Raw genomic sequence first — 25,451 nt, forward strand, 5'->3', positions numbered from 1 at the left:
CTGGCTTGGAGTTCATCTGCTTTTGTGCTCCCTTTATCACATCCCCAGAAGCTCCTTCCTGGTCACCTACCCGCTCTTTGAGCAATTTCCTTGCTGTTTTAGGGCCTCAGAACATATTTAATGCTCCGTGGGATCCTATACATTAGGCATGAGCCTGAGATGCTCTCAGGTCCACCTGCCTAGGTACACCCAGGTGGAAAGCTTAGAGTTTGGCAAAAAAAGGAGGAAGGAGAGGCTCAGCAGGGGAAGGTGCGGCTCAGAGGGGAGAACTAACCTGTCCAAGATCACCTAACAGAGTTGCTGTGCTTACCATTCTATCAGGAGAGCAAGACGAGGGAAGTTGACACAGTAGCAGAGTGCAGCCAGGAGATCTCTGACCATGAGAATGGTATTACTTCTTAGTTTACATGCCGTCCTATGGGCTGGCACACACATGTACAATCTAGAATCCAAGGTCTGTCCCATGGGTGGTAGGTGCCAGATAAAGGGAATGTGAACTGAATTTTGTTCCATTTTAGATGCACTGAGGGGTCCGGTCCTTGAAGGAATCCTCCTGTGAACACTTTACAGGTAATGAAACTATTTACAAAGGGAGATCATCTCTGGAAATAATTTCACCATAAAAACCAGGACTACCTGAATCCAAGGCCTTTACCTTTCCTCGTGGTAGTATGCAGGGAATAGTTGTAAATCAGGAAACATTTCTGGCGTTTGAGGGATGGGGCTAAAATTCAACATATGGGCTGTGGTGGCAGACGCATAGCTGGGCCTGAGCCTCAGCCCTACTCTGCAGTGGTTGTGTGACACAGGAAAAGTCCTTTTCTTTGGTTTTATTTCCTTCCTCTGTAGAACAAGGGGTTTTCATTATGTAGTGTGTGGAATGATTGAAGTAAGAATGACACCTCAGCCTTCTCAGGGCTTAACCCCTCCATCCACACACACCATGGGGACTGTTAGAGGCCAGTTCTTTCAGACTTAGGCTGGTGATTATAGTTAACTAGTGGCCTGGTGCACGAAATTCGTGCACGGGGGAGAGGGTGTTCCTCAGCCCAGCCTGCACCCTCTCCAATCTGGGACCCCTTAAAGGATTTCCTACTGCCGGTTTACAAGGATTGGGCCTAAACTAGCAGTTGGACATCCCTCTCACAATCCGGGACTGCTGGCTCCTAACCACTCACCTGCCTGCCTGCCTGCCTGATTGCCCCTAACCACTCTGCCTGCCGGCCTGCTTGCCCCCAACTGCCCCCCGCCGTCGGCCTGCTTGCCCCCAAATGCCACCCCCCCCCGCCAGCCTGATCACCCCCAACTGCCCTCCCTGCTGGCCTGCTTGTCCCCATCTTCCCTCCCCACTGGCCTGCTCACCCCCAACTGCCCCCCTGCTGGCCTGCTCACTCCAAACTGCCCCCCCTGCTGTCCTGATCACCTCCAGCTGACCCCCACTGGTGGCCTGCTTGCCCCCAACTGGCCCCCCTGCTGGTCTGCTTATCCCCAACAGCCCTGCCCCCCACCAGCCTGATCACCCACAACTGCCCTCCCCTCTTGGCCTCTAACCGCCTCTACCTTGGCCCCACCACCATGGCTTTGTCCAGAAGAACGTCCGGAAGGTCTCCTGGAAGGTCTCCCAGTCTAATTAGCATATTACTCTTTTATTAGTATAGATGAGTGGAGATGAGTGATCCCTAGCTTGTACCCCACAGTCCAGCAATTGCCTTGTCCCTCCTGAGTGGAGGGTTTGAAAGAGAGTAGGGTTGATTCAAAAAGTATGGAGCTAAACCAGTCACCTTTGACAGACATTGCTGGTCCCTTCTTAGCAGTGCTTTGTTACTGAGTCCTACTGCAGAGGTTTCCCAACTTGTCCTGGGCTTGGAGACTTGTTTAAAAGGCAGAAAAATCTGCCCCTTGGGGAATTGATTCATTAGATCAAGAGTTGACCCAGGAATTTGCATTTTTCTTGACCTGAAGCCAATTTATTTTTTGAAGAAAAGAATTTTTGACATATGTAATACATTCATATGGATTTACATTCAAAATGTAGAAAAGGGTATAAAGTGAAAAATCACCTCAACTCCTGCCCCCTCGTCACCTAGTTCCCCTTCCCTGAGGCAAACAATTTCTTGTGTATTTTTCCTGAAATAATCTATGCATATAATAGTATGTATGAGTAAAAGATCTGAATGTTAAAAGCAAGCATCTTTTTTTTTTTTTTTTGCTTTGAAAAAGTTCCTTTATTCTTAAAAATAAAGCAGTTAGTAGCATGCAAAATACACACAGGATGTCCCAAAAATTGTATACACACTTTGAATCATTATAAAGTCAAGTGTTTATTAACATACAGTTCATTTTCAAAATTTAAAAGAATCTACAGAAATGAATAATTGTTTTTGTCAATGTCTGTTTTCAAACTGATGACTGTTCTGGTCCAGGCACTGCTGATAACTCGAAGAAATGGAATCACAAGCATCAAGAATTATTTTGTTTGGTATTTGTGTGTCCTCAATTCATCGACTGTTGCTGGTTTTGTACTAGAAACTTTATCTTTTATGTATCTCCATACAAAAAAGGCTAGTGGCACTTTAGGATAAATTTTCTTTGTTCAAAGTTTAGTCTAGCTTCACCCATTATTTCATTTCTTTTTTTAAAAAATATATTTTTTATTTATTTCAGAGAGGAAAGGAGAGGAAGAGAGAGATAGAAACATCAATGATGAGAGGAAATCATTGATTGGCTGCATCCTGCATGTTGGGCCAAGCCCACAACCCAGGCATATGCCCTTGACCGGAATCGAACCTGGGACCCTTCGATCTGCAGGCTAACTTGCTAGGGCTTCACCTATTATTTCAAATCAGTTACACCTGAAAAGGAGTGAAAATTAAGTGAGTTATCAGCTGTTCAAGTGTGTATAAATTTTGGGGGGACACTTTATATTTGCTATGATGATCTCATATCACTATATATTATTTGTTATTTTACTTATTTCAGTGGAATTACTTTTTAAGTTAACTTTAATATTTACACACTTCTGTGAGAAAAAAAACACTATATAAATGGTAATTGCTGCAATTCAGTGTTCTCAGTATTTGTAATACTACATTAGGCCAAATAAAAATACAGTAGGTCCTCGAGTTACGTTGGAGATCTGTTCCTATGGCGTGACGTAACGCAATTTTTGCTGTGAGCCAGAACCCACCTACATAAGCACCTACATCACTCACAGGGAGCACATACACAGCAGTAATGAAGTAAAACAGTTAAAAAAAATTTAAAGGAAAGATAACAATTCCTGACCTTTACTTGTGGTAAATAATAAAAAACATAAAGCACATATGTACATACGTCAAAATGACAGAACTTTTTAAAATATAAATAACTAGAGGCCTGGTGCATAAAAATTCATGCACTGGAGGGGGGCATCCTTCAGCCTGGCCTGCCCCCTCTCACAGTCCAGGAGCCCTCAGGGGCGGGAGGCGACACCCCCATCACACCTCTGCTGCTTGGCCAGCCCTGGTTACCTGCACCTCAGGCTGGCCCTGGGCGGCTGGGGGGATGAGGGGACTGGGGAAGTCCAGCCTTGCTGTGTGCCTGCTGCCCCAGTGGGGCTGAGGGGACTGGGCGCAGCCATCTTTGAGGGCATGGCAGTCAATTAGCATATTCCCTCTTTATTAGATAGGATGGGAGATGGCGATGTAACCAGGAAACGATGTATGTCAAGTCTGACGTAACCCCCTGAGGACTATCTGTAAATCTTTTTTTTTTCCTGTAAATCATTTTTTAAGAACCTGAAAACAAGCATCTCTCGGTGATTCTAATATTGGGGGTCCTCAGACAAATTTGGAAAAACATACACTAACTGTTCTAGCCGGTTTGGCTCAGTGGCTAGAGCGTCGGCCTGTGGACTACCAGGGTCCCAGGTTTGATTCTGGTCAAGGGCACATGCCTGGGTTGTGTGCAGGAGGCAGCCGATGGATGATTCTCCCTCACCACTGATGTTTCTACCTCTCCCTCTCCCTTCCTCTCTGAAATTAATAAAAATGTATTTAAAAAACACAAAAACAAAGAAAACCATACACCTACTTTATGCCAGGCCTTGTGCTGGGTGCTTGGGCTAGATGTGTGACATGGCACTGCCCAGTCCTGCTTAGGATACTCAACTGAGTTTACAAGGTGCCACTGTATGTCAGGGGCAAACAGGGCGAAGGGGCTCCAGGGGGCCTTGCCTCGGAGACCTGCGGCTCAGTTGTTGAGGGCAGGGCTGTGTTATGGAAAAAAGCAAGAGCTGTAGGTCCTTTCATCTTCCTTCATCAGCTGTGGCACCTGGCGGACACTGGATACCACTGCTGGTAGACAAAGGCCCGGTAACTCAAGACGCTGCTTGGCCTCCCTGCCCCAGCCCGTCCCGTCAGAACTGTAGGCCTCTGATTTCTTCGGAGGGCCCTGAGTGGAAGAGTCTTTTGTCTCCCTGGCGTCGGGAACACATCATGTGCCTGCCGGTTAGGTGAGCCTGGCGCCCTAGTCTCCTCGGGAGGGTGGCAATGTTCCCGAAGCTGAGCAGGGTAGAGCCAGGTAAAGTCCCTGACGGAGTGGGGAGGGGAGGGGATTTTCAGACCAATCCTTTCTCTTTAGGGCTGGCTTCATCCTATGGACCCTATCACAGACTTCAGGGACCCATTAAGAGTTCTGACCAGGCCCTAACCGGTTTGGCTCAGTGGATAGAGCGTCGGCCTGCGGACTGAAAGGTCCCAGGTTCGATTCCGGTCAAGGGCAAGTACCTTGGTTGCGGGCACATCCCCAGTAGGGAGTGTGCAGGAGGCAGCTGATCGATGTTTCTCTCTCATCGAACGATGTTTATAACTCTCTATCCCTCTCCCTTCCTCTCTGTAAAAAATCAATAAAAGATATTAAAAAAAAAAAAAAAAAGAGTTCCGTTCAGGCTGGACCCTGGCTGGCTGGCTGGCTCGCTGGTTCACTGCGAATCCCCAGCGCTGTCGGGGCACACACAGGAGCTCAGCATTCGTTCCTGAATGAATGGGGATCCATTGCGGATCCTTTGCCAGAGGGAGGCCTCTTCTCTAGGCCGGGGGTTTCCTTAAAACAGTGGTTATCTTGGGCCCGGAAGTCTCTGATGTTAGTAAAAGGTTAAGAGCACCAAACTGGCTTTGCCACGGAACCGTTCAGAACCTGTTCCCTCACAATGAAAGGAGAAAAGGGTAATGATATTTCACCTCAAGAGGTACTGCGGACTGTGAGCTAACTCATGTCAGGCTCAGTGGAGGGCACGGAGGCCCTGAGCAAAAGCTCGGCGGTGACGGCAGGGCCCCATCTGCCTTCTTTCTCGGAGCCCCAGCTTTCCCGGCCCCAAACGGGAGCCGCTGCCCGTCCCAGACACTAGCAGCTTCTAGGCTTTTCGGGACCGGGGTCATCAATTCTGCTGGGGCAGCCCCTGCCTGAAAGACCCTTGCAGGTCGCAGAGTGCACCGGCCTTTCCCCGGGGCCTCTGAGAACAGCGAATGCCGCGTCCGAGGGTGGGAATAAGAATCAAGGCCCGCCCCGTCGCGCCCTCCGTCTTTACGCCCGGCCCCGCCCCTCCGGCGTCCTGGGGCCACCCTGCCGTCCCCCACCTGCCGTCAGGCGAACTCGGCGGCCAGCCCCGCCGCTCTGTGACGCCACGGGCCCTGGGGTCCTCGACTGCCGCTCCTATAAAGACCGACGCCGAGCCGCGCTGTTGCTGTAAGTGGCCTTGTTCTCCACCTTTTTCCTTTTGGTTCTGCTGACGCTGCCCGGCTCTCGTCAGCCTCCGGCCCGCTCTCTCCTTGAGACCGAGCACCGTGAGTAGCCGCCGACAGAGCCGGAAGGGGCGGTGGCGCCGCGGATCGCTGCGGCTTCGGCTTGCCAGAGGCGGGAGGCACCGGGGCCTGGTCTGCCCTCAGGCCCGGTGCAACCCGCCTCAGACCCTGTTCTCCGGGAGGTGCCGGCGGCCTCCGTTCTCCCGCTCTGCCCCTCCACTCGGCGAGGCCTCTTTTGGTCGTGCGTCGTCACGACGCCCCTTGGGCGCCCGGGCGGGCGGGAGAAGGTGCGAGCCGAGCCCGGAATTGGGCCTTGGCTGCTCGGGGCCAGCGTCAGCCGGCACGGAGCTCGGCTGCAAGGCCCAGGCGGCGGCCGGCGCCTCCCTCGGTGCTGAGACTGCCGGCCTCGGGGACCCGGGGCGGGGAAGGCCGCGGGGTCTGAGTGGCGGCCCCGCTGTGGGGAGCGCGGGCGTGTGTCCGTGTTGTTGTGGTGGGAGAGGGAGCGTGGCGGTGCTGGCCCGAGGGCTTCTTTAAAGCGCTCGTCCTTTCCCTCCCGTCTCTGGCGTCGCTAGTAACCGGGTCTCCGCCCGCTGAGGTGGGGCCGGATCTTTGCAGATAGCTGCCTGTTCCTTTTGAATATTCCTATGATTTTGCCACAGTCTAGAAGTTGGTGACACACCGGTTGTAATAGCAGGTACCAGAGTCAACAGGGTGTGACTTTTAGGAACCCTAACTCTAAAACTGAAGGTGTCTGGCTTTTAAAAAGTGAACCTGATTTGGTTCACTTTTTTTGTTTGTTTTGTTTTTGCTTTAGATCATTTTTTTAATGGAGACTTCGGGTTTGGGTTTTTGGGTCATGAATTTTTTTTTTTTTTTTTTTTTTTTTTGTCAGAACGTCACAATAGAATTATGTGTGTCGTGGAGCAATGCACTTCTCCACTCTGCCCCCTGAAAAGAGGTGTCACTTAAAACAGTTTTCTTCCCTTCATGATGTTGATAGAATTCACATCATGCTAGCCATGGAGAGTGATTTAATTTCCAGCTACAAGAGCCTAAATAAATGAAGTAACGCGGTCTTGAAAGCATGTCAAATCAAAATTTCATCCATTATTAAAAATTGTTGCACCAAATTCCAGTTGTATAACACTAAAAAAAGTTCTCTTTAAATATTAAGTTTAGGATTACAATGTGCATCGAATTACAGATTAGCCGATTGACTCCCTGCTATTTAATAAGACTTCAACTCCCTTAAGAGTAACCTAATATATTAATTTGACTATGACTAAGCAGATCTTGTTATTTATTGAGAGTTATTTGAAAAAAAAGGTGCAGTGAGTCTTGCTTAAAAATAATTTTATCAACTGCATTGCCAGACTTGTGATTCTGTAATGTTTATTCCAGTACTATAGAACATAAAAAGAACATAGAATATTTTGTAATTAAAAATTGGACTTAGGTTAAAATATTTCTTTTGGAGATATCTCCTTCGTCGTCTTTTTTTTTTTTTTTTTTTTGCCTTGTCACAGGGCAGGTCCTCTGCCCTGGGCCCTCTGCATTATGGCAAGCACTAAGCAACATGGAGAAGCAGACATATTTGTAAACTGAAAAGCGAAATTCAATTCTTTACAATCATGGGTCAGTGAGAGGATATTTCAGTGCCTGGTTTTAAAACATACCTTTACCTTTTTGCTTCCTTTCCCTAATAGCTTGTCTGTTTAGGGGATGGAGATAATTGTCTGGGAAAAGCTGAATGAACATTTTAACTGGTTTAATGGGACTTAAGTCTTTAAACCTAAAATGAATGAAAGTTTTAAATGCCAAATTATCCACGTTCACGTTAATAGTGACATCACAGGATTAAGACTATCAGAAGTCTTTAAAATTTATACTTGAGCCCCAGCCAGTTTGGCCGAGTGGATAGAGGTGTCGGCCCATGGACTAAAGCAGTGGTTCTCAACCTTCCTAATGCCACGACCCTTTAATACAGTTCCTCATGTTGGGGTAAACCCCAACCATAAAATTATTTTCGTTGCTACTTTATAACTGTAATTTTGCTACTGTTATGAATCGTAATGTAAATATCTGATATGCAGGATGTATTTTCATTGTTACAAATTGAACATAATTAAAGCATAGTGATTAATCACAAAAACAATATGTAATTATGTATTCAATATGTGTTTTCCGATGGTCTTAGGCGACCCCTGTGAAAGGGTCGTTCGACCCCCAAAGGGGTCGCGACCCACAGGTTGAGAACCGCTGGACTAAAGGGTCTGGAATGCGATTCTGGTTGCAGGCTCATCCCGTGTGGGAGGCTACCAATGGATGTGTGTCTCACATCAGTGTTTCCCTCTCTTTGTCTCTCCCCCTCCATTCTCTCTAAAAATCAATGGAAAAATATCCTCTGGTGAGGATTAACAAAACAAAATAAACAAAATAAAAGGATCATAAAATCTGTACTTGAAATTTGAAGAGGTCTTGAATTAATCTTTATGGGCAGGTATTGCTACCCTTTCTCTCTTCCCCCACCCTCTTCTCCCGAAGAATGCGAAGATGGTAAGAAATTGCTGGCTTAGAATTTTTAATTTTAAACAATTTTTTTTTTTTGGCCAGAATTCAAGTCCTTTGAAGTTAATTGCTCAATTAACTTTCATGTAAGAGGTGTCTTTTTCCTAATGACTCAATCTTAGTTAATAAATACATTTTTGAAATGAGTAGTAGGTTATTACTATGAGGACTTTGGCAGAAGATCTCAAACTTGGACACCTGGACAGTCAGTAATGAAAGATAAAAAGGACGCTGTGCAATTTGTTTCTTATTTGGCATAGGGAATTAGATTGACATCTGTTTATCCTTAGCTCTTTATTCTGTTATATGATCTTGCATTGATCCAAACATAAATAAGTATGTCATGATCAACTTTGGATTTGAACTTATTTTTCATTGGTAAGTTTCACTAGAGGAAAATTACTATCTTATTTGGTAGCTTTGTTTATTTTGGACTGCCCTCCCTCAGGTTTGCAGGTAGTTAACTGTGACAGTTCACTTCAAATGCAGTAGTCAGTATTGAGTGAAAGCAGAAAGGCAGACAAAAAAAGTAAGTCCCATTTTAGAAATATTTTGCATCAAAAGTATGGAATGTAACTTTAAATTTAAACCAGCAATGAGTTCAGTAGGGAAGGCCTTAAGAGCTTCTGTTTCTAGGAATTATACTTTGAAAGAATTTTATAGAAACACTTGTATGTTAGCCCATGAATAACCACTGTGTTTTACAGGGCTATATACTACAGGTTTTTAGGATTTTATAGTTATAGAGGGCTTCTAACAGAGTCATCCCACCCCCCAAAAAACCAACGAAAAACCTTGATTTTACTTTTAAAAAATCAGTAGTGTATGGAAATAATATCTCGTAAATTTCAAATTAAATATAATGCCTTTTTTTTTAGATGCCTTCAATTAAATTGCAGAGTTCTGATGGAGAGATATTTGAAGTTGATGTTGAAATTGCCAAACAATCTGTGACTATCAAGACCATGTTAGAAGGTAAGTTATTTTAAAAGCCTGGGTCAGGGGGAAAAAATAAATAGTTTGGATAATCTGTGAACATTGAATTTATACAGGTAATCTGTCAAAGTTCTCAAGAATATGAAGGGGTTAAATTTACCTTTTTTAAATTTAAAGTATTAACTGCATTTTTTTGATACAGGTCATCTCTTTTGCATTGTCTGAAATAATGAGATCCCACCCCCCCCTTAAATAGATAAGACCAATTTTCAGTTTCAAGTAAATTTAGATTCACAATTTCTAATGACAAAAATTAAAGCCTTTGGAAAAGAGATCCTTTCTATAAGGTAGCTAAATAGAGCACCTGGTTTCAACAGAAGGAGTAAACTGAGTAGATTGTAAACTGAGTAGATGTGTGTTTGTTTTTTTTTAACCAAGTTTTCCCTTTTGTCTAGTTTGTCATTCCTCTGAAACTACTGCAAAGTATATGTGTAGCACAACAAAGAAGTAAGACAGAAAAACCGGTTCTGAAACATTTTTAAAATTTTTTAGTAGTTAACATGGATCTCTTAGTGTTACCAGTGGGCTGGTGGACATAAATATAAAATGGAGACATACAAATCAGTCTCTAGAATTGGTGGGGAGGGGGAAATTTACTAGTAGTAAGAGTGTTCTTCAGAAATTAGACCATTTCTTAATTTTTCAAATGTCAAATGCTTTTATATAGGGAAGATATGTAGCTTACAGATATGTAAGTGAGTTATGTGCCAAGCACTAGCTATATTCTGGTGAAAAGAAGGTAAGTGAGAAATAGTTTTTGCTCTTGAAGGATTTTTAAACCAGGAAGGGAGACAGACACCAAAGAAGTCAAACTGCCACATGGTATATATAATTTAGTGCATTAATAGAATTGTGTGCCAAAAGGTGCTGTGGGAACATCTTGGCTAATGCTATTCTTCAGGCTTGTGGAGAGACCGCAGTGTGTAGTCTTAGGTGATATTTCAAATCTGGTAGAATTAAGGATGTTTTGGAAGATTGTTCTGCAGTAGAGAGGATGTGTTAAAGAAAAGTAAAATCAAGGTTTTTAGTTGCGTTTTTGGGGTGGGATGAGATTGTGATACTGTAGTTGGTAGAGCTGAAGAATGGGCTTGAGAGGAATGGAAGTATCTATGGCAGTAAATGAAATTGGGGCAGGAATGTAGAAGTCAGGAGTGGAGAATCACTGAAGTAGTATTTGTGAAAGCCAAGGTAAGAGGGAGGCATTTTGAGGTGAACAGACTGATTGTTGGATTCATATACTGTTGACTGATCACTTAGGATTTTACAATTAATAAGCTAGAGGATTTCTAACAACAGCAGATAATAGGTGTGGTAGAGGCGGAAGCTGAATTGCAGAGGGTGTGTCTTCTGTTTTCTCAGTGTGTGACTTCTGTTGGCTGATAAAAACTGAACATATAATTCTTTTTGGTCATGATACCAATCATGTGGTACTTACATTCCTGTATTCTAATAACTTACATAGATAATTTCTGTTAAGTTGTTAAACCCTTGGTATATCCTACAGTCACTATTCATCAAGTATGAAAAAAATCCAAGTGTCCCTAAAGGCAGGTGAGTAAGGCTTTATCTAGAAGATGTAGAAACTGATATCACAATTGTTGCGTGAATACTTGATTTAGCAATGAAAGTGTTCTTTATTTCATCTTAGTTGGTGCCTGGCACACTAATCTGTTTTGTACTGCTTCAAAGAAGCATTTGCCAATGTAAGAATATAGGGCTCCTTGAAGGTTTTCCACACCAACTTTGCCCACTGAATCAAGTGGCATGATAGCAACAGTTAAATGATTCATTTCCTCCATGGCATTTGACTTTGTCTTAAATACCAATGGTTTATCTAGAAGTTTAGCCTCTTGAGGACTAGAGTCTATTGAATTCAGCAAATAATTGCTTTCCTGTTTTGCATTTGCAATATCTCTATTATGGTTTTTTTGTGACTCAGAAAACATAAATATAAAATTCTAATCACAGGACAATCAGAAGTGAAAATCTTGGTTTTGTACATGTGGATCGACTGATTTGTTCAGGTACAGGGTGTGGTCTCAGGATACAGGTGTCTCTCAGAAGTTCTTAAAACTAAATAGCTTAAAAGAATGACTGTTGCTACTTGTGCATTCAGTCTAAATGCAAAAAACCCCCAGCAAATCCTTAGTTTAAATGTTAGAAAAGTAATTCTTTGCAACCATTTGTATTTAGTATTTACCAGAGGATAGGTTTTTATTGATTTGAGAGAGAGAGAGAGAGACATCGATGTGTGAGAGAAACGTCGTTTGTTTGCCTCCCCTAAGCTACCTGACCTGAGATTGAACCTGAAACCTGCGTATGTGCCCTGTTCGAGAATTGAACCTATGACCCTTTGGTGCTTGGGACAACACTCCAACCAACTGAGCCACACCAGCCAAGGCTAAGGCCCTTATTTTTTTTATTTTTTCGTATATTTTTATTGATTTCAGAGAGGAAGAGGGAGGGAGAAAGAGAAACATCAATAATGAGAGAGAGTCATTGAATGGCCCTCTTGCACATCCCCTACTGGGGATGAAGCCTGCAACCTGGGCATGTGCCCTCGACTGGAATCGAATCTGGGACCATTCAGTCAGCACAGTCAGCAAGATGACGCTCTAGCCACTGAGCCAAACCAGCCAGGGCTAAGGCCCTTATTTTTAATGTGACTTAAGCCTTCTTCCAAATAACATTTGGATTTAAGCAAGATGGTCTTTTGTATTATGTTTTCTCTAAATCTTAATTCCTCAAACACAAGTATTTCACATAGTAAAACTTTTTTCTCTTCCTTCTGATTAAAAAATATTTTCTACTAGTTCAGGAAAAGGGTAAGTGACTTGATCCAAATTGGGATATTATTATTTTTATTTAAAAATATGTTTTTATTGATTTTAGAGAGGAAAGGAGAGAGAAATATCAATGAGAGAGAAACATGGATTGGCTGCCTCCTGCATGCCCTCTACTGGGGATCAGCCCACAACCCAGGCATGTGCTTTGGCCCAGAGTCAACCAGCAACCTCTTGATGTATGGGACAGTGCTCAACCAACCGAGCCATACAGGCTAGTATCATATTTTAGTTTTACTCTGAGCAGAGATGGGATCAGGAAAAGACATTGGTGGGAAGGAGGAGAGGGGAGATGAGTAACCCTAACATATACAGGAAAATAAGATACTTTTTGAAACTACGTGTTGTCAAGTGTTTCATTTCTCATCTAAACCTATTGACAGCATGTGACAGTTGGTCATTCTTTTCTACATTTGGTTTCCTGGATACTTTACTTACTAGTACTGTACCTCTGTCACAGCCTTCTGTCTCCTTGTTTTTAAAGCCTGAAGTTCCCCAAGGTGTACTTAATCATTGGGCTTCTTCATTATATTTATACTGATTTATTATTCCCTTGGTCTTCTCATCTAGTCTCTTCCTATATAATAAAAGGCTAATATGCAAATTGACAAAAACGGTGGAACAACCAGTTGCTATGACGCACACTGATCACCAGGGGGCAGACGCTCAATGCAGCAGTCGCTATGATGCACATTGATCACCAGGGGGCAGATGCTCAATGCAGCAGCTGCCCCCTGGTGGTCAGTGTGCTCCCACAGGGGGAGTGCCACTTAGCCAGAAGCCCTGAGCTGGGCTTACGGTTGGCAAGCGCAGCAGGGAGCCTCTCCCGCCTCTGTAGCAGAGCTAAGGATGTCTGACTGCTGACTTAGGCCCGCTCTCCCGAGGACATCCCCTAAGGGCTCCCGGACTGCGAGAGGGCACAGGCCGGGCTGAGGGACCCCAGCCATATGCACATTGGGGGCAACTAGACTGGCAGGGGAGGGCCGTTAGGGGCAACCAGGTAGGCAGGGGAGCAGTTAGGGGCATTAGGCAGGCAGGCAGGTGAGTGGTTAGGAGCCAGTGGTCCTGGATTGTGTGAGGGATGTCTGACTGAGGGATCGGGCCTAAACTGGCAGTTGGACATCCCCCGAGGGGTCCCAGATTGGAGCGGGTGCAGGCTGGGCTGAAGGACCCCCCCCCCCCCCATGAAATTCGTGCACTAGGCCTCTAGTAGTGTTATAAACCATCTATACACCAATTCCCAAACTTACCTACAGTTCTGATCTCTTGATTTTTAGACTTACATATTTAACCACTTTGTCTACCCTTATGTATCTAATTTAAATCTATTGTATCTAATTTCTGTCTCATACTTATGAAAGTAGAGTTCTTGATTTTCTGCCCTCCAAAATCACAGTTCTCGGACAGCCTTCTCCATATGAATTAATGGCAATTCCATCTAGTTCATCATGTCTTAAACCTTGTCTTCTCTGACTCCTTTCACATTCTACTTCCCATCTGTTGGCAAGTCCTATTGCCCCTACCTTCAAAATGCATACAGAATTAGACCATTTCTTAATTTTTTCATGGCTGTAAATCTTTAAGCTATCATCTTGTGCCTGGATTATTGCTAGCCCCATAATTGGTTTCCCTCTGCTCTCTATCATCTTTAACCAGTACAGTAGCCAAAAATGCAGAAGGCCCTATTACTGTCAGGCCCCCTGTTGTTAATCTCTTCTGTTCCTTTCACCCTTGCCCATCCTGCTCTAGCAACACTTGGTTCTTTAGTGTTTTTAGAGCATCCCAGACACTCCCATCAGAAGGCCATCCCATTTGCCATTTCCTCTGCTTAGGTGTTCCCGCCTCTAAAATTATACTGAAACGTCATGTGGTCATCTCCGTGAGACATCCTGATCTCTAAAATTGCAACAATTCCTCCCATTCTGTATTCATTGCTGACTCTTTTTTTTAAAAAATATATTTTATTGATTTTTAAAAAAATATATATTTTATTGATTTTTTGCAGAGAGGAAAGGAAGGGACAGAGAATCAGAAACATTGATGAGAGAGAAACATCGATCAGCTGCCTCCTGCACACTCCCCACTGGGCATGTGCCTGCAACCAAGGTACATGCCCTTGACCGGAATCGAACCTGGGACCCTTGAGTCTGCAGGCTGGCGCTCTATCCACTGAGCCAAACCGGTCAGGGCTCATTGCTGACTCTTAACTGCCTGGGACAGCACCTGGATATATCAGGGACTAAATTGTTTGATTCAACATGGGCCATGTCAGTATAACTGATACTGTGCTACACCGATATAGTACTGTAGTAACTTTTGGTCTCTAATCTTGGTATGTGCTAACTATTTACTGACTTTCTTTGGCACCTTTTTTTAGTCTTGTAGATACCTAAGGACAAACCCATTTGGTTTGAAAAATATTATATAGAATCTTTAAAGACAAATCTACTTATATAAAAACCATGGGTGGTGTTCGTCACATACAGATGAACACTGAGCGGAAGGAAGTCAGTCCTACAGGGGTTGTCTTGGTGCCGGGAGCCGGTCCATCCTTGCTGCTTGACACAGTCGCTGCAGGAAAGAAACATCTGCACAGCATGTTTCAAGGGACCTGGCATATATAGCATATTGTTCTTAATATGTTTGCTCTCTTTAGCACCATGTGTTTTAACCAAGGTCACCTCTCTGAGAAAGGTTGTTTCCCCAGGTAGGGATCTTTCCCTGAGGTTAGGGAGGGGATACAACCCCTTAATTAAGTGCCAGGTGGGTAGTTAAGGTACATAATCTTTACTCCCTGGAATGGAGATAAGAAACGCCCTAACCTTTGTAATAGAAATTGACAGGATTAAAATCGGCTGGTATAAATATGGATGTAACAAGACAATAAACATCAGAACCTCATCAGTTCCTAACCAGAGCTCCGACCAGAACTTTGGCTGGAAATCCTGGCTATAGGTCCTGACTAGGCTGCTGATCAACTGAAGGCTGTCTTCGTGTCATTCCTTCTTCGCCGACTCCGTCCACACCTTTGGGGACCCCTGGACCCGTTGGGGTTGGACCCCAGCATCTTGGCAACGGCTGCGCCCTCCCCCAAGCTGTTTCCCGGAGCTGCTTCCTGTAAGGGCAGAGTTTGAGGCAGGAACCCACCCTGGGAGCATGGAGGCAGATCTTTCTAAAGTGTGCCTCGCACCAGCACGGCAAGGGGTGAACCTGAGTGGGGCGGCTGAAAGGCTTAGAAAAGACAGACAAGAGAATGAAAGCCTGGTCTCGGTGGGACGCTGCTTTTCTGAGAGACAGCGACCACACCCACAGCCATGCCTTTAGTTAATAGATTCTATGAGGCAAAGTAAGGGCGTGACCAAGATGTTTACAAACGTTCTCCTGGGTTTCAATCCTACTCAACTACATGCACCTGAACTCTATCAAGCCCACATCATTCCGGTACATGGGGCCACGTGTTCCGACCATAGGTTCAAGCTTATAAATACAGCTGTTGGCTATAATTGTGCTGGTAGGGCCCTGCCCTCCAAGCTGGGAGTTGCACGTGGCAATGAGAGGACTGTGCCCGCTCATCAGTTCAAGGCTTGAACCTGTCCAAAACACTGCAGCTGCTCCCTACAATAAAGTTTTAATTCTGTTTCTTTGTTACTAATGTTGTGGCCCCACCCCATAACAAAGAAACAAAGGAAAATTTCCCCATCGAATTTCTGAATAGTATTACTCCTTCAGGAATGCCATGTCATAAATTAAAATTGGAAGTGGGTGCAATCATCATGCTATTGAGAAATCTCAATAGTAAATGGGGTCTTTGTAATGGTACCAGATTTATTATCAAAAGATTATGACCTAACATTATCGAAGCTGAAGTATTAACAGGATCTGCAGAGGGAGAGGCTGTTCTGATTCCAAGAATTAATTTGTCCCCATCTGACACTGGCCTCCCATTTAAATTGATTTGATGATGGTTTCCCATGATGCCAGCATTTGTGATGACTATTAATAAATCACAAGGACAAACTCTAGACAGAGTAGGCATGTTCCTACCTGAACCCGTTTTTGCACATGGTCAGTTATATGTTGCTTTCTCTTGAGTTTGAAGAGCATGTGATGTTACAGTTAAAGTTCTAAGTACTTCATCACAAGGGAAATTAGTCAAGCACTCTGAAAGTGTTTTCACTCTTAATGTGGTGTACAGGGAGATATTAGAATAAGTTTAATCACTTTATCAGTCATTGTTTGCATCACTTGTTTTTATATCATGTTTTTGTTGTTTTCATATCATGTTTTTGTCATTTCTATATCATGCCTCTGTTATATCCTTTTGTTACTGTTTATTAATAAATCTATATATTATTTTCATATACATTTTACTAATTTCCTTTCATCTCTCACATTTCTATAGAGAAAGGGCAAATAGCAATGTTAAAATATCTCTGCTAATTAATTCCTTTTTAAAAAAAATATTTATTGATTTTTTACAGAGAGGAAGGGAGAGGGATAGAGAGTTAGAAACATCGATGAGAGAGAAACATCGATCATCTGCCTCCTGCACACTCCCCACTGGGGATGTGCCCACAACCAAGGTACATGCCCTTGACCGGAATCGAACCCGGGACCCTTGAGTCCGCAGGCCGATGCTCTATCCACTGAGCCAAACCGGTTAGGGCAATTAATTCCCTTTTAATGTGCACGAATTTCATGCACCAGGCTACTAGTCTTTAAATAACATGGATTTTTATGTTCAGTTTTGTCTTTGGAGTTTACTAGCCACTTTGAGAATCGGAAAGGTAGGCCTTTTAATCAGAGAAACTTACAGATTCAAAATTATAGGTAATACGTACACGATGAGCAACACTAAAGGTTATACCCTGAAACTGAGTCTCTCAATAACATATTTTTAACAGTTCCTTATTTTAAATATAAATATTTTAAATATAAATATATATTCCCTTTTTTATTCAGATGACATGTATTTTATTTTTTAAAACTTTAATCTTGAAATTATACCAGTAGATATGGAGCTGCCTGCCTTGTTTTTGTCAGTGACTGCATGATATGTTGTGTGAGATTCTGTTACATGTGATACCTGTCATTGTTTTATTTTTTTAAATGCAGTCCAGTTAGAGAGTTTAGTACAGGGGTGGGCAAACTTTTTGACTCGAGGGCCACAATGGGTTCTTAAACTGGACCGGAGGGCCGGAACAAAAGCATGGATGGAGTGTTTGTGTGAACTAATATAAATTCAAAGTAAACATCATTACATAAAAGGGTACGGTCTTTTTTTTTTTTTTAGTTTTATTCATTTCAAACGGGCCGAATCCGGCCCGCGGGCCGTAGTTTGCCCACAGCTGGTTTAGTATAAAGAATGAGGATAAGAATTTAGTTTGTGTGTTTTTTCTAAATGGTTGCCCAGCCATCTCAGTCACATTTATTACATAATTTTCTTCCTATTTAAGAAATTTTTTGATATAATTTTACTATATTTGTCCACTCACAACTTTATATAGTTTTGGGTGGTTCATGGACTTTTTTTTTGGTTCATGGACTTTTTATTAGGAACCACCAGTTTTAAATGCTGTTAAAAGAACTATTCTTAGTAAAGTACTTTTTATACTCTTTCAGATATGTCATGCTAGTCACTTGTTTGAGAAATAGCCTAGTTTCGTATAAATGTTATAATGGAGTAGGAAATGACGGCAAATCTCTTCTGGTTTTGTTAGATTTGGGAATGGATGATGAAGGCGATGATGACCCAGTTCCTCTACCAAATGTTAATGCAGCAATATTAAAAAAGGTAAATTAGCAAGCTATATACTTGTATGTGATTTTTCTTTCTTCATTAATAGTATCCTGGTGATCTTTCTATATTGATAAAGAGATAGCTTCCTTTTAAAAAAATCTAGAACTCTTTGTAGTATCATTGACTAAGTATTTGTTGTAGTTTATTTAACCTGGCCCTGTGAGTTTGAATTGTCTAGTCTTTTCATTAACATATTTAAATTACTTAAATATAACTATATGTGACTAGCAAAAAGGAAAATTCTTGTGTTGTTTGTCCACTGAATGGGTGCCTCAAAGGGAACTTGAGAATAAGAGATGTACTTTTGTTATCTCAGTTGATCACCTTACCTTGTGTCTAAGCATAAACGGCTCTCCACATTGAATAGGGTTTTAGTGTTTCAGGTCACATGGCTCCTTAACAGAACTAGCTATTTAAATTGAATTCTTATCTAAAAAAAAACAACAGCAACTAGTTTCCACATTGGGGGAAAAACTGGCTAGACTTAGAGGAAAATGGCTAGAGAAAAATATATTTTAAAAAAAGATTATTTAAACCTTAAGTATACTGAATAATCACATGATCCAAAACCTAAAAATATATGATAAAAATCTCCTGTCTCTCATCTGACCAGAAACCTCCATAAATAATAATAAACATTACTTTCTTTTATATCCTTTCAAGAGTTTTTTTTAATGCCTATATAAGCAAATACTGATTGCTCCTTTTTAAAAAATATATATATTTTTATTGATTTCAGAGATGAAGGGAGAGGGAAAGAGAGATAGAAACATTAGTGATGAGAGAAAATCACTGATCAGCTGCCTCCTGCACACCCCACACTGAGGATCGAGCCTACAACCCAGGCATGTGCCCTGACCAGGAATTGAACGCGAGACCCTTTAGTCTGCAGGCTGATGCTCTATCCACTGAACCAAACCAGCTGGGCCTATGTGCTCCTTTTCTTACAAGATTGGAATACTTCTTAAAAAGCTATTGTTGCTGAAACCGGTTTGGCTCAGTGGATGGAGCGTCGGCCTGCGGACTGAAAGGTCCCAGGTTCGATTCTGGTCAAGGGCATGTACCTGGGTTGCGGGCACATCCCCAGTAGGAGATGTGCAGGAGGCGGCTGATCGATGTTTCTCTCTCATCCATGTTTCTAACTCTCTATCTATCTCCCTTCCTCTCTGTAAAAAATCAATAAAATATATATTAAAAAAAAAAGCTATTGTTTATTTCATTAAATCCCCTTATTCCTGGCTTTTCCTTCTTGAAATAGCTCTTTACTTTTTTTGCATCCTGGCAGTAAAATTTCTTGGCTCTGCCATTTTTTCTCAGCATTTCCCCCAATATTAAATACTGTGGAAAAATTTTAATCATACAGAAAACACCCATTTGCCCGCCACTTAGATTCTACAGCTTAATACTTTTAGTGTTGGTTTTGGCCTTTACAATCATACATCTAGTCTAGCTGATCAGCTTCCTGAAAATTTAATTATAATGTGTTCATTCCCCTAATAAGGGAACATGTAGGCTTTTCCTGTTTTGTTATTACATTGAGTAGTCTTGTGTATGTGTCTGTATTTAGAATTGCTTGGTGATAAGGTATGTACATATTCAGTCTCACTAGGTAGTGCTAGATTACTTTTCAAAGGGGTTATTCCAATTTATACTCTCCTGTAGAAGAGGTTGTTACCCTTACACTATTATTGCTAATAATTTGTATCAAAATCTTAATACGCCCTAGCCAGTTTGGCTTAGTGGATAGAGTGTTGGCCTGTGGACTGAAGGGTCCTGGGTTCGATTCCTGGTCAAAAGCAGGCACCTTGGTTGCAGGCTTGATCCCCAGCCCTAGATGGGGTGCATGCAGGAGGCAACCAATTGATGTGTCTCTCTCACATCGCTATTTTAAAAATATATATATTTTTTAGCAATCTAAACTAGTTGCATCTGACCGGAGTGTTAATTTTGCATCTAGTGAGGCTGAGTATTTCCTCCTGTTTTACTAATCAGATTTATGAATTGCCTGTTTGTTTTTAGCTTATTTCTTTGTAGTGATCTTTAAGATTTTATATTCTATAGGGTAATCCATTGCTAGTTGTATGTATTTTCCATTCCTTTTCCTGTGTGACTTTATCTTTTTGCACAAGAGCCTTTTAATGTGGTCAAGTATAGTCTGCAGGTTTAGCTGATATCTAAGATCTTCCACCCTCTAGAGTTGTGAAGATTCCTCAAGCTTCATATTTGCTTTTCGAGCTTGGCTACTAACTATTATTCAAGTCAACTTCTAGCTAGTTCTTAGCTCATTATAGGAATAACCTTGCCCCAGCAGTGGAATGAATACCTTGTGATAAAATGCCACAGAGGAATGAGCTATTGTTCTGTTGTAGGTCATTCAGTGGTGCACCCACCACAAGGATGACCCTCCTCCTCCTGAGGATGATGAGAACAAAGAAAAGCGAACAGATGATATTCCTGTTTGGGACCAAGAATTCCTCAAAGTTGACCAAGGAACACTATTTGAACTAATTCTGGTAAGTTTGTTTGTTTGTTTTTAATTTCTTTATTGGTTAAGGTATTACAAATGTGTCCTCATTTCCCATTAACCTCCAACCTCTCCGCCCCCCTGTTTGTTTTTTAATAAGGGAAGATTTATTTAGAAAGTTACAGAGGCAATGGAATGACCCTTGGAGCTTAGGAGAAAGAGGGAGAGAGGCATGTGCCTTGAGAGATGAAAGAGGGAGGAGAGGCAGAGGGGTGCACTGGAAAAAGAGAGTGCACTAGAGAAAGAAGGGGATGGGCGAAGGTGTGGTGTGTTCCATAGAGAGCTGCTATTCTGGTATATTTTTAAGGAACACTGTAGGACACTCTAGTTCAGAGCCTTTAGACTTCTTAAAGAGTTTAATTTGTTAAATTAATTGATACTGAATTTTTTAAAAAATATATTTTATTGATTTTTTACAGAGAGGAAGGGAGAGGGATAGAGAGTCAGAAACATCAATGAGAGAGAAACATCGGTCAGCTGCCTCCTGCACACCCCCCACTGGGGATGTGCCCGCAACCAAGGTACATGCCCTTGACCAGAATCGAACCTGGGACTTTTCAGTCCGCAGGCCGACGCTCTATCCACTGAGCCAAACCGGTTACGACTGATACTGAATTTTAACACTCTGAATTCAAATCCACATATCAATAATCACATTAATGTAAATAGTCTAAACACCACAATTAAAGGGTAGAGAGATTATCACATTGAATTAAAAAAAGCAAGACTCAGCTATGCTGCCTACAAAAAACTCCCTTTAAATATAAAGACACAGTAGATTTAAGGGGGGGTATATATTATACTAATATTAATCAAAAGAAAATTGGAGTGACTATATTAAGTAGATTTCAGGGCAAAGAATATTACCAGGATTAAAAAGGGTCATTACATAATGATAACAGAATCAGTTCGTTATTAAGAGGACAGAGCAGTTCTAAACATTTATCTGCCTAAATGCAAAACTTCCAAAAAGTTAAACAAAAACCAATAGAACTCAAAGATTAATAGACAGACAAATCTACAATCATAGTTAGAGATTTCCAGGCCTCTCTATAAATAATTGATAAAACAAGTAGAGAAATCAGTAAGGATATAGAAGACTTATGTAACACTGTTGATCAACTTGTCCTAATTGACATTTACAGAACGTTACATCCAGTGACAGCAGAATACATATTCTGTGTATATTCAAATAAATGCTATCAAGGTTAGACATGTTCTGGGCCATAACATAAGTCTCAAGTTTGAAAGAATTCAAGGTATTTTCTGATCACAGTGGAATTAAATTAGAAATCAGTAACAGAAAGCTATCTGGAAAATTTGCCGATATTTGAAAACTGAAAAACAAATTTTCCATGAGTCAAAGAAGAAATCAAAAGAAAAATTATAACGTATTTTGAATTGGATGGAAATAAAGCAGAATACATGAAAATCTGTGAGATGCCACAGAGGAATGAACTTTTGTTTTTGTGGTAGGTCATTCAGTGGAACACCCACCACAAGGATGACCCTCCTCCTCCTGAGGGTCATGAGAGGGGAATTGATAGCACTAAACACTGATATTGGAAAAGAAGAAAAATCTCAAATTAGTGATTTAATTTTTACCAAAAGAAACTAGTGAAAGATGAAATTAACCCAAAGGGAATGTTAAAGCGCAGAAATCAATAGAAAATGAGAAAATGAGAGAAAATCAAAGAAACCAAAAGCTGATTATTTCAGAAGATCAATAAAATGTAATGCTGTAACTGCTTATGTTTGAATTCTTTAAATGTCAAGATTTGACCTGTGGTGCTTGTGCACTTGCTTTGTGCACGCATGCACGCACCCCCCCAGTATGGCAATTCTTTAACATTTGAGGTGTAGTGTATATAGTTTACTTAAGGCAGCAGGAGGACTCATTATTATAGAGGTATACAATGAAGGGTATGAACAAATATCTTTCACAAAACTTGTCTGATTTACTCTTCTCCATTTAATTTCTTAAAAGTAGCATTTTAAGCTTAATTAGATATGAATTATCAACTGCTAACTTTGTATTTAGTTTAAACCATCAAATATACTTTAATGAAAACAACAATCACTTCACAGGCTGCAAACTATTTAGACATCAAAGGTTTGCTTGATGTTACATGCAAGACTGTTGCCAATATGATCAAGGGGAAAACCCCTGAAGAGATTCGCAAGACCTTCAATATAAAAAATGACTTTACTGAAGAAGAGGAAGCCCAGGTATGTAGCCAATAGTTTGTTCTTGATCACATGCTTTTTAAAAGAGAATAAAATCCATAACATATCAGGAAAAGAAAGTGCCTGTATCAAAGAATGTTGACTATTTGGGGTGTAAGAGGTAGATACTTTCTATGTCCTAAAACATTACAGGTACCTTCTGTGTCCTAAAATGAGTCTAAACACTTGAATGATACTGCTTTTTTATAAACATAAGAACAATATACTTTTCAGCCAGAGGTGCTCTTTGGTACTTATTCCTTAGTAGTTACTAGTTTTGGCATCTGGGACCTTACATATAAGACATAAATGACGATTGTCAAGGGCGGGGGGCGGGGGGTGGGGGGGGTGGGGGGGGGAAGGACACTTATGTAATACCCTTTGTAATACTTTTAGCAAAAAAAAAAAAAAAAGACATAAATGACTTCAGAAAAGCAGGATGGTTGGATGCTAGGATACTTCAGAGCAACTTAGTGAACAGGGAAGAAATTAGTGAATAGATCAGAATGATTTTGTTGACACAGCTACAAACTGGAATAATGTGAATGAACTATTTGAATTTGCTCTGTTAGCTCTAGTGACTGAAGCTATAATTGCCCTCTGCCTTTGCTTTTTTAAAAATATATTATATATATATATATATATATATATATATATATATATATATATATATTACTGATTTCAGAGAGGAAGGGAGAGGGAGAGAGAGAGAGAGAGAGAGAAACATCAATGTTGAGAGAGAATCATTGATTGGCTGCCTTCTACACGCCCCCTACCGGGGATTGAGCCTGCAACCCGGGCATGTGCCCCCAGCTGGAATCGAACCCTGGACCCTTTAGTCCGCAGGCCGATGCTCTATCCACTGAGCAAAATAGGCTACGGATTTTTAATGTGTTTTTATTGATTTTTAGCAAGAGGGGAAGGGAGAGGGCAAGAGAGAGAAAAACATCAATGATGAGAGAAAGTCATTGATTGGCTGCCTCCTGCTGGGGATGGAGCCTGCCACCTGGGCATGTGTCCTGACGGAATTGAACCAGTGAACTGTTGGTTCCTGGGTCAATGCTTAACTGTTGAACCACACTGGCTGGGCATGCCTTTGCTTTTTTGATAATTTCAGCAGGGCAAAATAACCTAGGGGAGGAAAAGAAGGGTGACTAGGAAGTTTACTATTAACCTGGTGTTTTTCCAGTTTTCCATCTGTTTCTTTATGATCAACCTTGGAGATTATTAATGAATTACTAAGTATTAGTCTTAGGAAAGACTACTTAAGGTACTCTTATATCCATTTCTTTTTCTAGGTACGCAAAGAGAACCAGTGGTGTGAAGAGAAGTGAAAAGTTGTGCCTGACACTGTAACACTGTAAGGATTGTTCCAAATACTAGTTGCACTGCTCTGTTTATAATTGTTAATATTAGGCAAACAGTAGACAAATGCAGCAGCAAATCAATTGTATTAGCAGAATATTGTCTTCATTGCATGTGTAGTTTGGGTACAGATTCCAAACCTATGGCTGAGTTTCTTCCAGTATGATCAAAATATCTTTTTTTTGCTCTGAATAAAACTGAATTGTGGGTTCTCTATAGAAAGTGGCATTTTGGGCTTTCCCTCTTTTTGCAAAGCGATTTCTGCCTAGTTTATTGTCCAGTTAACTTTAGTTTAGTGACTTTTCAAAAGTTGGCATTGTAAATAAAACAACTTGCAAAAGTTTTCTGAAATAGAATTAACAATGTATTATCTTTATTCATGAGTTGGAAGCTGGAAAAGTCTACTTGAGGTAAATGTTCTGAGTGGGGTTATTAGGATGTCTTTCAGCTTCCTGGAGTCAAGGAGTACCACTGGTATTGATTAGCCCATATGTAGCAGGGCTTCCTTAATTGAATCTGAGGACTTGTTTTTGCATTTTTAATCTTATGTTGGTTAGAGACTCAGTTACTACTCAGTTTGTGGTTTTGGGGGAAATATAACTATGCAGTTGTTAGCTTTTCAGTTAAAAAAGACAGCCCTTGTGGTATGTCATCTTTTTATAATCAGTGATCCCATATGGGCAAAACTATTTACACTACTTGCATGTAAAAAACAAAAAAATTTAACCTTTAATATTAAAATGTGTGGCAAAACCCAGAAAGCATCCAGCATGAATGCAAGATACTTTCAATAAAAAGTAAGTTACATAGTAGGTAGTAAACGGTTTGCTTTTGTGTACTTAAATGTGTCTCTTCACTTAGTATTAAATGAGTTAAATTTATGAATGGTTCTGTAGCTAAAAAAGACTCGTAGGCAGTACTAGGTTGCTGAAGCTGCTGACATAACAATAGGGTTCTGATAAGACTTTTGTCTCCTCTAATGTCATTGAAAGGTTGGCTGGAGCCAGTGTTTTAGTTCTTTTTAAAATATATATATATAGCCGAAACCGGTTTGGCTCAGTGGATAGAGCGTCGGCCTGCGGACTGAAAGGTCCCAGGTTCGATTCCGGTCAAGGGCATGTACCTGCGTTGCGGGCACATCCCCAGTAGGAGATGTGCAGGAGGCAGCTGATCGATGTTTCTCTCTCATCGATGTTTCTAACTCTCTATCTCTCCCTTCCTCTCACTGTAAAAAAATCAATAAAATATATTAAAAAAATATATATATATATATATATTTACTGATTTCAGAGGGGAAGGGAGAGGGAGTGAGAGATAGAAACACCAATGATGATAGAGAATCATTGATC

The 25,451-nt window shown here is 41.5% G+C and overlaps 1 protein-coding gene across 2 annotated transcripts; it reads left to right on the plus strand.

Moving 5' to 3' along the window:
* The first annotated feature begins 5,631 nt into the window (after positions 1-5,631).
* SKP1 (S-phase kinase associated protein 1) lies at positions 5,632-24,923 on the plus strand. 2 transcript variants are annotated; one of them, XM_070415001.1, is made up of 6 exons: positions 5,632-5,724; positions 9,227-9,323; positions 17,908-17,981; positions 20,357-20,500; positions 22,600-22,740; positions 24,036-24,923. In XM_070415001.1, the coding sequence occupies exons 2-6, from the start codon at positions 9,227-9,229 to the stop codon at positions 24,069-24,071; spliced, it is 492 nt and encodes a 163-aa protein (XP_070271102.1). In that variant the 5' UTR covers positions 5,632-5,724; the 3' UTR covers positions 24,072-24,923. The 2 variants fall into 2 exon arrangements, with proteins under 2 accessions (XP_070271102.1, XP_070271101.1); XM_070415000.1 differs by lacking the exon at positions 5,632-5,724 and adding an exon at positions 5,731-5,822.
* Positions 24,924-25,451: the final 528 nt, after the last annotated feature.

Source organism: Myotis yumanensis, unplaced genomic scaffold (assembly GCF_028538775.1).
Source record: "Myotis yumanensis isolate MYYU_CA2020_CCGP unplaced genomic scaffold, mMyoYum1.0.hap1 SCAF_5, whole genome shotgun sequence".
Classification (NCBI taxonomy): Eukaryota; Metazoa; Chordata; class Mammalia; order Chiroptera; family Vespertilionidae; genus Myotis; species Myotis yumanensis.

Coding starts and splice junctions, on each gene's coding strand:
- SKP1 (XM_070415001.1), top strand. CDS start 9,227: ATGCCTTCAATTAAATTGCAGAGTTCTGATGGAGAGATATTTGAAGTT. Junction 9,324..17,907: donor TATCAAGACCATGTTAGAAG/GTAAGTTATTTT, acceptor TGGTTTTGTTAG/ATTTGGGAATGGATGATGAA. Junction 20,501..22,599: donor CACTATTTGAACTAATTCTG/GTAAGTTTGTTT, acceptor ATCACTTCACAG/GCTGCAAACTATTTAGACAT.